The sequence below is a fragment of the Chlorella variabilis genome (genome assembly GCF_000147415.1).
Source record: "Chlorella variabilis unplaced genomic scaffold CHLNCscaffold_13, whole genome shotgun sequence".
In the NCBI taxonomy this organism is placed as follows: domain Eukaryota; kingdom Viridiplantae; phylum Chlorophyta; class Trebouxiophyceae; order Chlorellales; family Chlorellaceae; genus Chlorella; species Chlorella variabilis.
In genome coordinates, this window is record NW_005435075.1 from 1040107 (window position 1) to 1050392 (window position 10286).

The 10286-nt window shown below is 70.9% G+C and overlaps 2 protein-coding genes across 2 annotated transcripts in view; one reads left to right on the forward strand and one right to left on the reverse strand.

The window, feature by feature from the left end:
- Window positions 1–986, forward strand: part of CHLNCDRAFT_135361 (hypothetical protein) — a gene marked incomplete at both ends in the record, with an annotated part of 3569 nt that extends 2583 nt beyond the window's left edge. The window contains 2 exons of the mRNA XM_005846602.1: window positions 56–81; window positions 250–986. Coding sequence (XP_005846664.1) covers window positions 56–81; window positions 250–986 — 763 coding nt within the window. The remainder of the gene's footprint in view (window positions 1–55; window positions 82–249) is intronic.
- A 4182-nt stretch (window positions 987–5168) lies between these two features.
- The window catches only part of CHLNCDRAFT_135363 (hypothetical protein), a gene marked incomplete at both ends in the record, with an annotated part of 6854 nt that continues 1736 nt past the window's right edge, over window positions 5169–10286 (reverse strand). Inside the window, 14 exons of the mRNA XM_005846744.1 lie at window positions 5169–5303; window positions 5457–5534; window positions 5759–5836; window positions 6034–6163; window positions 6379–6489; window positions 6702–6856; window positions 7144–7214; window positions 7349–7418; window positions 7636–7688; window positions 7847–7976; window positions 8138–8266; window positions 8451–8563; window positions 8654–8792; window positions 9774–9898. Of these exons, the coding sequence (XP_005846806.1) occupies window positions 5169–5303; window positions 5457–5534; window positions 5759–5836; window positions 6034–6163; window positions 6379–6489; window positions 6702–6856; window positions 7144–7214; window positions 7349–7418; window positions 7636–7688; window positions 7847–7976; window positions 8138–8266; window positions 8451–8563; window positions 8654–8792; window positions 9774–9898 (1517 nt within the window). The remainder of the gene's footprint in view (window positions 5304–5456; window positions 5535–5758; window positions 5837–6033; window positions 6164–6378; window positions 6490–6701; window positions 6857–7143; window positions 7215–7348; window positions 7419–7635; window positions 7689–7846; window positions 7977–8137; window positions 8267–8450; window positions 8564–8653; window positions 8793–9773; window positions 9899–10286) is intronic.

Sequence of the window (10286 nt, forward strand, 5' to 3'; positions counted from 1 at the left end):
ACTAGCCCGGCCTGCTCAGCGGGAGCGGGGCGGGCGCCGCCACCTCAGCCGCCAGGAACCTGTACGGCAGCCAGCACTCTGGTGCGCCCCAGCTGCCGGCCCTCTGCTGCCGTGCCTGCCGCTCGCCCCTCTTGGCTCCCTTTGTGGGTTCGTCAGCAGCCTGTCACGCCCCGCTGCCTCCTTGCTTCGCATGCAAGCCGTTTATAAACCGCCTGCTCGCTGCCCACCTACTGCCGCCCGCCTGTGCAGATGCCGCCCCCATCGCCGCCGCCTTCCTGGCAGCAGCGCCCGGCAGCCCCTCAGCGGCCCCCGGCAGCGCCAGCAGCGCCAGCAGCAGCCTGCTTGTGGTCACTCCTGACGGCCTGCTGACGCGCCACCTGCTGCGGGCGCCGTCACCACAGGACCCGCCCGGCGGCGCAGGCGCCGCCGTCGCTGCTGACGCGCGCGGCAGCGGCACGCCTGGCGGCGGCGCCGCGCTGGGGCTGGACGGGCAGCAGGACGCGGCTGCTGCCGCTGCGGCGGCAGCTGCTGTCCTGGAGGAAGCTGACCGATGGGATGTGGCCCGCGCTGGAAGCTGGCCGGAACGTGAGGAGCTGCTGCCCGCTGCAGCGGCCTCGCAGGAGGCGGCCGCGCCCGCGGCCGGCGCCGCCGACGCACCCACCGCGGAGCAGCAGCAGGTGTGGGTGGCGCAGGCGGAGTGTGGCGCCCTGGCCGCGCCCGGCGGCGCTGCGGCGCCGCTGTGGCAGGACTCCCAGTTCCGCTTCTACGAGCTGCAGATGCAGCAGCTTCAGCGCCAGCCACAGCCGCCCGCCGTGGTAGCGCCGGCGTCGGCCCCAGCGGAGCCACCTCTGCACCAGCCTCGCGCCGACGGCGGTGCCGAGGCGCTGGCTGTGCAGATGGGTTCCGCCTTGCTTGTGGGGAGGGGGGCCGGGGCCGCCGTGTGGGTTGGAACCGTGCCCGTGCGTGGCGGTCAACAGCAACAGTAACGGTAAACCGCGCTCCTTTGGCTTCTTTGGCCAAAATGGGGGCCCTTATGCGTCCCTGGCCAGGCTGCTGTGCCCGGGCTGGCCCGGACATTTGACAACCCCCAATGCAGCGGGCGGCCATTGCTGCCCCCTGCCGTCTACCCCTGTCCCCCCCTTTTTGCATGCGTCTGTGCGTGTCTGTGTGCCCTCTGGCGCTCCAATCCCCCCCTTCCCGGGCCCCAGCAGCGCCCATCATCCCTTCGTGCCCAACATTGCATCCTTCTGACACCCCAGCCAACCGATTCCTACCTCAGCTTATCCTCTTTGCCTCTGCTTCGTGTGAAACAACACCTCTCCCGCCACCCCCTCTGCATGCTGCGCCACTCTGCCAGTGCCCTGTACAACAGACCCCTGTTAATGTAACCGCAGGATGCGCCTGTTTGTGACCCTTGCTGAGCCTTGCTGAGCGGGAAGGAATTGGTTAAAGAACGAGGAATTGGGAAGCCATTATTGGAAGGAATACTGCTTGAGATGAATACTGCTTGAGGTGGACTTGGGGGAAATGGATTGCAGCCATTTCAGAAATGAGTACGGGCAAGGGGTGTGATCAACTCATGAGCCGTGTGTTGGGGCAAGGGGCGCAACGTGCATTTGTTGGATGAAATGGATGGGAGATCAATACTGTGTTGTGTCCACGCGCGTGAATGCTGTATGGCACCGAGGGGACAGACAAGCAAGGAGACGGGCGGTCGCCGTCGAGAGGCGGGTGCACATGGGCGGCACCTCAAAAAGGGCGCAAGCAGGGGCGCTGGCTGCCTGGTGTGCTGGGTGGAGCTCTCAGCAGGACCAAGGGTGAATATGCACAGGTGGCAAAAAAGGGTGAAAAAACACAGGTCCAACGGGGGCCAGTTAGTGCATGGGATGTGTGGTCATCCCGAGTTGGCCAGCAAGAGGAGACGAGGCGCCGGCAAGGGCGGCGAGAAAATGCCGCCGTTCCGACAAGGGAGGAGGCGGTTTATTGCTCAGGCATCGCAATTCAGCACGTGATGTAAGACGTGGGTGATTGAGAAGGGTGGTGGTGACTTGGGGTGAGGTACACAGGGCTGCCGAGAGGCAGAGGGTGGGGGACAGCAGAAAGCTGGGGCCCGGTCCTGGCATGCTGCGGGAGGCGGGACCGCGGCCGAGCGCAGCGGGCCCCTGCGGGGGAGGCATGGAGCCACAGCAGGCAGCGACTGCTGCGGGCTGTGTATGCACGCGCCACCCTGCCACTCGAGGCAGGGCGGCGGCCTGCCCCGCAGGCGGCGGCTCACAGCAGTCGCCCCGTCCAGGCGGCGGCCCATGGGTGGCAGATGGCGGGGTGGTGGGCGGCGCGAGGCGCGGGCCTCAGCAGCCAGTCTGCCAGCAGCCTGAGCTCGACATAGCTGAAGGTGGGCAGCGCCGCCGCCAGCGGACGCAGAACCGAGGTCGCCTCGTGGCGTGGCGCAGCCCCGGCGCCAGCGCCAGGCCCCGAGGCGGACAGCTGCGATGCCGCCGGCGTGCCAGCGGCGCCTGCCTGCGGCGGCGGCGCCGTGCAGCCAAAGGCGGGCGGCGCGCTCTGGAAGGCCGACAGGCCCAGGCGCGGCCGCTTGCGGGAGCGAGCGCCGCCGCCGCCGCTGTCGGCGGTGTCTGCGGTGCTGCGGGCCGCCGCAGCGGCAGCGGTGGCCTGCCCCAGAGGCCCTGCCCTGCCTGGCGCCGCAAGCAGCGCGCCCGGCACCTGAGCGGCTGCCTCTGCCGCGGAGCGGGGGAGCAGCAGGTGTGGGGTGGAGCTGCAGCAGCTGCCGCTCGATTCCGCCGGGCGAGCGGGGCTGGGCGGGTGGTCGCGCGGGGCTGGCGCCGCGGCTGCGGGCGCTGCATAGGGCTGGAACGCGCGCTTGCGGGAGGGCGGGGGCGGCGGGCACGGCCGCGCCACGGCCACCGCCGGGCAAGAGCCGACGGGCTGGCTGTCGCCGCACGGCTGGCGCGAGGCGCGCGGCGACGGCGGAGCGGCCTTGCCGCCTGCCGCCGATTGAGCCAGCTTGGCCACCGCGGCCTGCAGCTGCGCCACAGTCTGCAACCACGCCGGGGGCGCGGGCGGGAGGGAAGGGAGCAGCGGCGGTCAGGCATGTGCCACGTGTGCGGCGCACTCAGGCGGAGGCTGCCTGGTCCGCAAGCACTCCTTGGGGGAGCCTGGCCTGCCTGAGGCTGCCAGCAGGCCGAGGGGGGTGGGCACGCCACACCCACAGATGCAGCATCGCTTCCGCCTCCTCACCTCGAACTGCCAGCAGCCGTCCACTTGCACCACGCCCCAGCCGGGCTGGCCCGGCTCGCTCCACGCCGCCACGCCGCGCTGCTGTAGCTGGCGCAGCTGCCGCTGGCGCAGCTGCCGCTGTGCCGCCGCCGTCAGGGCTGCGTGGCGGCACAGGGCTGCCACCGCCAGCAGCTGTGCGCCGCCGGCTGCCAGGCAAACGCGGATGCCTGCAGGGAGCAGCGCACGGCACAGGGGGCGCGGCGCCGCATCAGCCTCCCAGTAACCAACGGTGGCAGCGCCGTTGTTGCGCGGCAACCACCGACGCGGCCCCGCATTGCCCCACGCCCCTGCCATGCCCTCCCCGACCCCCGCCTGCCGGCATCCCGCCGTGCGTCCCGGCCGCCGGGTGCGCGGCGCTGCCGGCGGGCGGCCCAGCCCAGGCGCTCACCGGCGGGGTCGCCAGCATCCAGGCGGCCGCACCAGGTGCGGTCGACCAGGCCAGTACCGCAGGGGTCGAGGTACGCTCGCAGCCAGCTGTCGCCAATCAAGGGGTCGCCGGGTGCGGCAGTGGCAGCCCCTGACGCCTTGTGCCCGCTGCAGGTGGCGCAGCTGCTGCCGCCGGCGGTGGCGGTGGCGGTGGCGGGCGGCAGGCCGCTGGCGAGCGGTGCTGCCTTGGGGTTGATCGCCGCCGAGTAGCACATCAGGGCAGGAGCTCACAAGGGGGCGGCCCCTTGGATGTCACCAGCTAAGACCAGACGGGGGTGGGCACGAGGGCTCGCAGGGGCAGCGCGCCTGCGTGGCAGCAGGGCGGCGGCGGGGTGGGCAGCGGCGGGGGGTGTAGCGCCGGCGCACGCGCAAGGGAAGGGTAGGCTCCAGCTGCCTGTCGGGGAGGCGGCCGCCCTCCTGCCGCCTATGCACTTGCCTGCTGCCGTGTTTGGTCAGGAGGCGCGCAATTGAGCTGTATACCGCCTTCAGGACAGGTCGTTCAGCCTAAACCCCACACGAGGCTGTGCTACAGGCGAGCTAGATAGCGTGCAAAGGGCACGTGCGAGCAGCACCGGGCTGCAGAGGGTTGCCCAGGGCAATCAAGGATGTCTCAGGCCTCTTGCCTCTGCTGCTGAAAGATGGCGGCAGTGGGGGACTCGGTCTTGCAGGAGAAGTAGCAAATGATAGTGAGTGACTCAGGGCGTGACTCGAGATGTGCTCCTCTTGCGCCCGGTGCGAGCGGCCACACAGCGGGGGGCCTATTCTCCGTCACCGACTGCCGCGCTTGGGTTTTGGCCTTTCTCCAACCAACTCAACTCCCAGCAGTCCCAGAAGGCGTGCGCAGCTTGGATAAATTTTGTGTCCTTTTGCCTTTGCCCCAGCTGCCGCGGTAGGACGACGGCCTCTGTGTGGCAAAACACCGCCTGCCCTTCCCGCTCTCGACTCTGGGCGCATCCAGCGATAACATGGAGCACGCAGCCGCCCTCTGGAAACGTGGGAGCAGCTTGCCAGCAGCTGCCCCGGTCGCCCGCCCGAAAATGACTGCAAGAGCTGGGTTCAGGGGCCCATTCTCAGTGCGGGTCCCACTCCTCCCCTGTGCAGCTGCTCCACATTTGCTTGCCCAGGGGGGTCAGGGATGTAGCATGGAGGCATGGGGCTCGCAGGCAGCGGTCGACACGGCAGTGGCGCCACCGGCGGCGGCGAGCCACCCGGCCCGGCGCGGCAGCCATCACCGCCACTGGCTCAGGCAAGGCTAGATGCATGATTGACGACTGCCACACTAAAGGAACTTCCAAATTCGAATGAGGAGGTGCGAGCGCAGAGCAAGCTCAAAGCAGGATGCACCACACATCGCGCCGCGCCGATGCCGCTTGGGCCACACCTTCTGCGCCGTGCCAGCCCACTTGCCGCCATCCGCGCGCCCGCTTGGCGCACCCCTCTCCGGCCCCGCCTCACTCCCAGCGCTCGTGATGCCGCTGGTGCTGCGCGCGCTGCACAGCCGCACCCCACACCACATACGTGCAGGCCAGCTGAAGCGCCGCCAGCAGCAGCCCCGCCCGCACCAGCAGCCGCTCGCCCCGCTGCTCCTGCAGGTGAAAGAAACCGGGGCGGGGCTGGTGGTGTGCAGGGGCACAGGGAAGGGGTTCAGCAGGCAGTAACGTCAGTGCCCCACACACAAACGCATGGCCACACGGGAGAGGGCGCCACATGCGCCCCGCCGAGGCACGAAGCGTCTGCACAGTGCGCCCGCGTGCCTGCATGCAGTGGCGTGGCATGTCCTCCAGAAGCCCCACGCTGCCGGCATGCCTGCCGGCGCCCTGCAGCATGTGCATGCGGCGATGATGCCATCACCACCAGCACGGGAGGACGTCTTACGAGTAGCGGCAGGAGCCATGGCAGGCGGCCATCGTGCTCGGTTTCCCCCGCCGGCAGCCACCCCCCGCTGCCTGCCACCCCCGCCACCACCCACGCCCCTGCACGCGAGCTGAGACATCAGCAGCCAATCAGGCAGTGCAGCCGGCCCCAGCGCCTCTGCACACACCTGGATTGCCTGCGCCATCAGTGCATCCCACTTGCGGCGCCAGGCCGCCTTCACCTGCGCCCTCCGGCCCGCCACAGCCTTCGCGTGCCGTGTGAGGCCAGCATAGCAGCGGCAGCGCTCCCGCGGGCCCAGTGGCAGCGGCCACGGCGCCGGATGCTGCCAGCACCACGCCCTGCCGCCTGCTGGCCAGCCAGGCCGCGCCAGCGCGCGCCGGCCGGCCGCTAGCGCCGCGCGCTGCCGCCCCCCGGGGCCTCCCCTACCGCCCTCCCACCCACCTCGGCAGCACCATGCACCGGAAGGTCCTCATACCCGCGCCCTCCCCGCTCCTGCGCCTCGGCGGCCGCCTGCTGCCGCGCCAGCGCCTCCTTCACCACAGGCGCCTCCTCCAGTGCGCCCTGCAGCGCCCTGCGGCCAGGATGCCAGGCGAGGCGGGGCAGGCAGGGGCAGGGCGCGCCAGGTCAGCAGCCCCAGGGCTGGCTGTGGGGCCGCCCGCCGCCGTGCCACGAGTGCGCAGCCGTCGGTGTGGCCAGACGGCATCAAGGCGGCACCGGGGCTCCCAGGCAGCCCGGCAAGCCCGGTTCCTGGCGTCCAGCCAGCCGCACCAGCCGCCCCAGGCTCACCAGCCGTGGGCCTGGCGGTCGGGCTGGGCGGGGTCCTGGGCATGCAGGAGGTTGAGGAAGTCTGCGTGGGTGAGGGGCGTACCCTCCCTCCCGAGCACCTGCTCCATCTCCCTGCACAGACAGCAGGGGGGCCGGCACAGGGGCCAGCAGCCGCACAGTGACCCGAGCGGCAGGGTGCCGGGGGCGGGGCGGGCAAGTGGGTGTGGGAGCCCTCACACTCACGGCACGCAGGCCAGCTGCCCGGCCGCCACGAAAAGCCTGCAGGGTCGGCCCCACGTCGCCACACCCCGCAGCACCCGGCCCCGCGGCCGGGCCTCTTTCACAGCAGCAGCAGCAGCAGCGGCAGCAGCGGCACCCCTCGCCTGACGTAGGCGGCCGCGCCCCGCATGCTGCGGTCCAGGCCGCGCACCAGCGCTTCGAACTGCTCCGGGGCCAGCGCCACCCCGCCCTCCAGGTGCTGCCGCAGGCGGCGCTGCATCTGCGCAGCCAGGAGGGCGGCACAGCGCGCGCCGCGTCACATGGTGACAGCCTGTCAACCGGCCGGCGGGCTGCCTGCCGGCAGCATGCATGCCAGGACACAGCCATGCCCCAATGCACAGCCCGACCGCATGGCCCGGGCGGGCGGGCGCCCATAGGCCAATTGCAATCGGCTGGCTGCCTCCATCTCGCCCCAGTCACACAAGCACACAGCACACACGACCATCCTCACCCAAAGCATGCATATACACACACGCCACCAGCACCATGACTACCACCCGCCCCCACCTCCATCACGCTCTTGAACAGCGCCTGGAAGCGCCCCTCCATCTCCCGCCGGTCGCCCTCTGTCAGCCGCCCTGCATGCCCGCCACCCGCAGCCAGCCAGCACACATCAGCGGGGGAGCCAAGGCGCTCCTCTTCTCGCGCGCTGCGCGGCGCTGCATGGTGTCAGCAGGTGCCTGCCGGCCTGCAGGCGAGCAGCGCCCCGCACCTCCCACCACTTCCTTGAGCGCCTGCAGCTTGCCTCCCTCGGCGCTGTGCTCCCACAGCTGGTTCAGCACCTGCGGCAGCCACAGGGAGCCGCCTGAGGGCGCTGGGGACTGCAGTGGGGCGCTGTGGAGCGCTGTGGCCCCCCACAGAGAGCCCGGGCTGCCGCGTGCCGCCTCTGTGATGCCAGCAGCATGCCCGCTGCGGCACACTGCCAGCCTGATGGGTGCAGGCTGTTTGGTATCAAAAGTAATAAGGAAGCAGGCAAATTCAGGGTGCTGTGCCGCCCACCTTGGTGCCGTGGTCCTGCAGCTGGCGCAGGCGGTGCTCCACAAACTGGGCGTCTGCAGCGCGAGCAGCGGGTGGCGGCAGGCTCGCGACGTTTCAAGCTGCGTCCAGGCAGGCTGTAAGGCCGAGCAAGCAAGCTAGCAAGCAGCACCTCAGCAACACGTGGCCACCGGGGCGGGCGAGCGGCCCGGCTGGGGGTGGCCGGCCCCCGCACCTGTCACCCGCCACAGCTCCCGGGCGTGCGCCTTGCGGACCTCGTCCTGCTGCGCGCGCTGTGGTGAGCCCGCCGCGGGCAGCAGGCCGGGATCGGAGTGCAGCAGGCGCAGTGTGCTGTCCAGCGCTCCCTGCATTGGCACACCGATGCATAGAATGGGCAGGGGGCGGCGGGCCGTGGCAGCAGCCCGGGCGCCTGCTCCCTCAACCGCCACGGCGGCAGGAGGCGGCCTCGGCGGCTGCTTGCTGCCGTGGGTGCCTGCGCCCCGCCCCGGGGCCCCTCCCCACACACCAGGCGCAGCTGCACTGCAGACAGCAGCGCGTGGCGGGAGCCTGCTGTGGCCCGCAGCGCCTGCTGCATGCGCTGGTCCATGAGGTTGAGCTCAGCCAGGGCGCAGTCCACGCGGGCCATGCGCGCCACCTGCGCGGCCGCAGGAGGTGCCACCCAGCGGGGGAGGACGCCGTCGAGGGGTGGCGTGACGGGGCCAGGGCGCAGGACCGGGCTGCCGTGCCCGTGCCCCACCCCAGCTGCCGGCTAGGGCAGCTCAGCGGCGATGCCTGCTGCTGCGCCGCGCAGGCCCGACAGCAGCGCCGCCGCACCCCACCTGCGCGATGTAGCCGGCCACGAGGGCGGTGCAGAGCAGGCCTCCCACCAGGTGGCCGCTCAGCTGGCTCAGGTCCCGGAACACGCAGCCGCTCACGCCCAGGCAGGCGGTGACTGCGGCAGGGGGGACGCGGGCAGGGCGGGAGGCGGGGGTAGGGGGAAGCTGGGAGGGCAGGGGGCACATGACGGCACCATGCCAGCGACTTGTGGCAACAGGGCGTGGGCAATAGGCTGCGGGGCCCTGCTTGCCTGTCACGCAGATGCCCAGCAGCAGGCCCAGGGCCTGGGTGGGGCCAGACAGGCACACCAGGGCCGCCAGCGACAGCAGCTGGCCCAGCACCGCCTGCGGGCGAGGTGGCGGCAGCGGCGGCGCCGGCGGCGCGGTCGCGCCGCGACCCAAACCATGATGGCACCAGGCAGGCACCAGGCGGCTGAGCTGCTTCTCCAAGCAACCTTGGCTGCTCCAACCTCTCCAGAGCTGCTGCCTCCCACCAGCCAACCCAGGCGGCCAACTCGTGGCTCCTCGCGGCTCCAAGGCAACCTAGCCTGCAGTTGTGCGCTCGCCTGCGTGGCGCACAGGGCCTGGCCCCAGCGCAGTTGCCAGGAGGAGCTCCTCTTGCTGCCTCGCCCTGCTCTTCCCGACCCGGCACCATCCCTGGCTGCCAGATCCCACGCACGAGGAACCGACACCATGGCTGCCGAAAGCAAGCTGGAGAAGGCCTGGGGGAGACAGCAAGGGAGGAGAGCAGGCAGGTGCGGTACGGCGCAGCACGCGGGCAGGACGCATCCAGGCGGAATGGCTGGCCTCTCCCTCTCCCTTGCATCAATAGCTTGATCGCACATCCTCCATCACCTCCCGCTGCTGTGGCACCTGACAGCCGGCGCTAGGCTCAGCAAAGAGCGGATGGCTTTCCCCGTCGGCGTTCTCGTGTGTGCCAAACAACAACGCTGCCGCCTCGCTGGTGGCCCGCTTGCCTGCCACCCCGATCGAGTCGAGATGGAACCCCAACAATCTATTGCACAAGTGAAGGCATCGATAGGCTGCGCTGTGAGGTGGGAGAGTGTGTGCAGAGTCCTGCAACCAGCGGCGCAGAGCGGCGGCGGCGGCGGCGGCAGCGCGACGGCAACCAAGGCACCGACGGTGTCCTGCTCGGCGGCGGCCGTCGTGATTTTGGTCAGGGTGCTGCGTGGCCTTGGTTTCCTCCGCTCAGCAGGGCTTTGGCACCCTATGTACTGCAGGTGGGGGTCCTTCAGGCCGCGGCCCACAGGCTCGCCAAATTTTGCACCATCGTAGCTACAGCCAGCCAACGCGAGACTGGGGCACCTCGAGGATGCTGCCGGCGCCCAGGCGCTGGCAGCTGCTGGCCTCGCTCCTCGTCCTATCGGCGGCGCTGGGCTGCGCGGCCGCCGCTCCCAGCCGCTCAGAGGGTCGTGATGAGGGGCAGGGCGCTGCGCTGCGGGCAGCAGGGCGAAGGAGGCTGCTAGTGGTGAGGCTCCCGGCAGCTGCCGCCGCATGCGGCGGCACGGCACTGTGCTGGCCGTACGCCTGCCATGCATCTGAACCTATTCAGGCAGAGTGCAGTGCAAAATGTTTGCGGCGCTGCAACTCTGACCTCTTGCTGTGGTCGCTCGGCCTGCTAGCAGGATTCGCCGCCGCCACCCAGCCCGCCGCCTCCCTCGCCGCCGCCACCCAGCCCGCCGCCACCCTCGCCGCCTCCCAGCCCGCCGCCACCCAGCCCACCGCCACCCTCGCCGCCGCCACCTAGCCCACCACCACCCAGCCCCCCCGCCACCCTCGCCGCCGCCACCCTCGCCGCCGCCACCTAGCCCGCCGCCT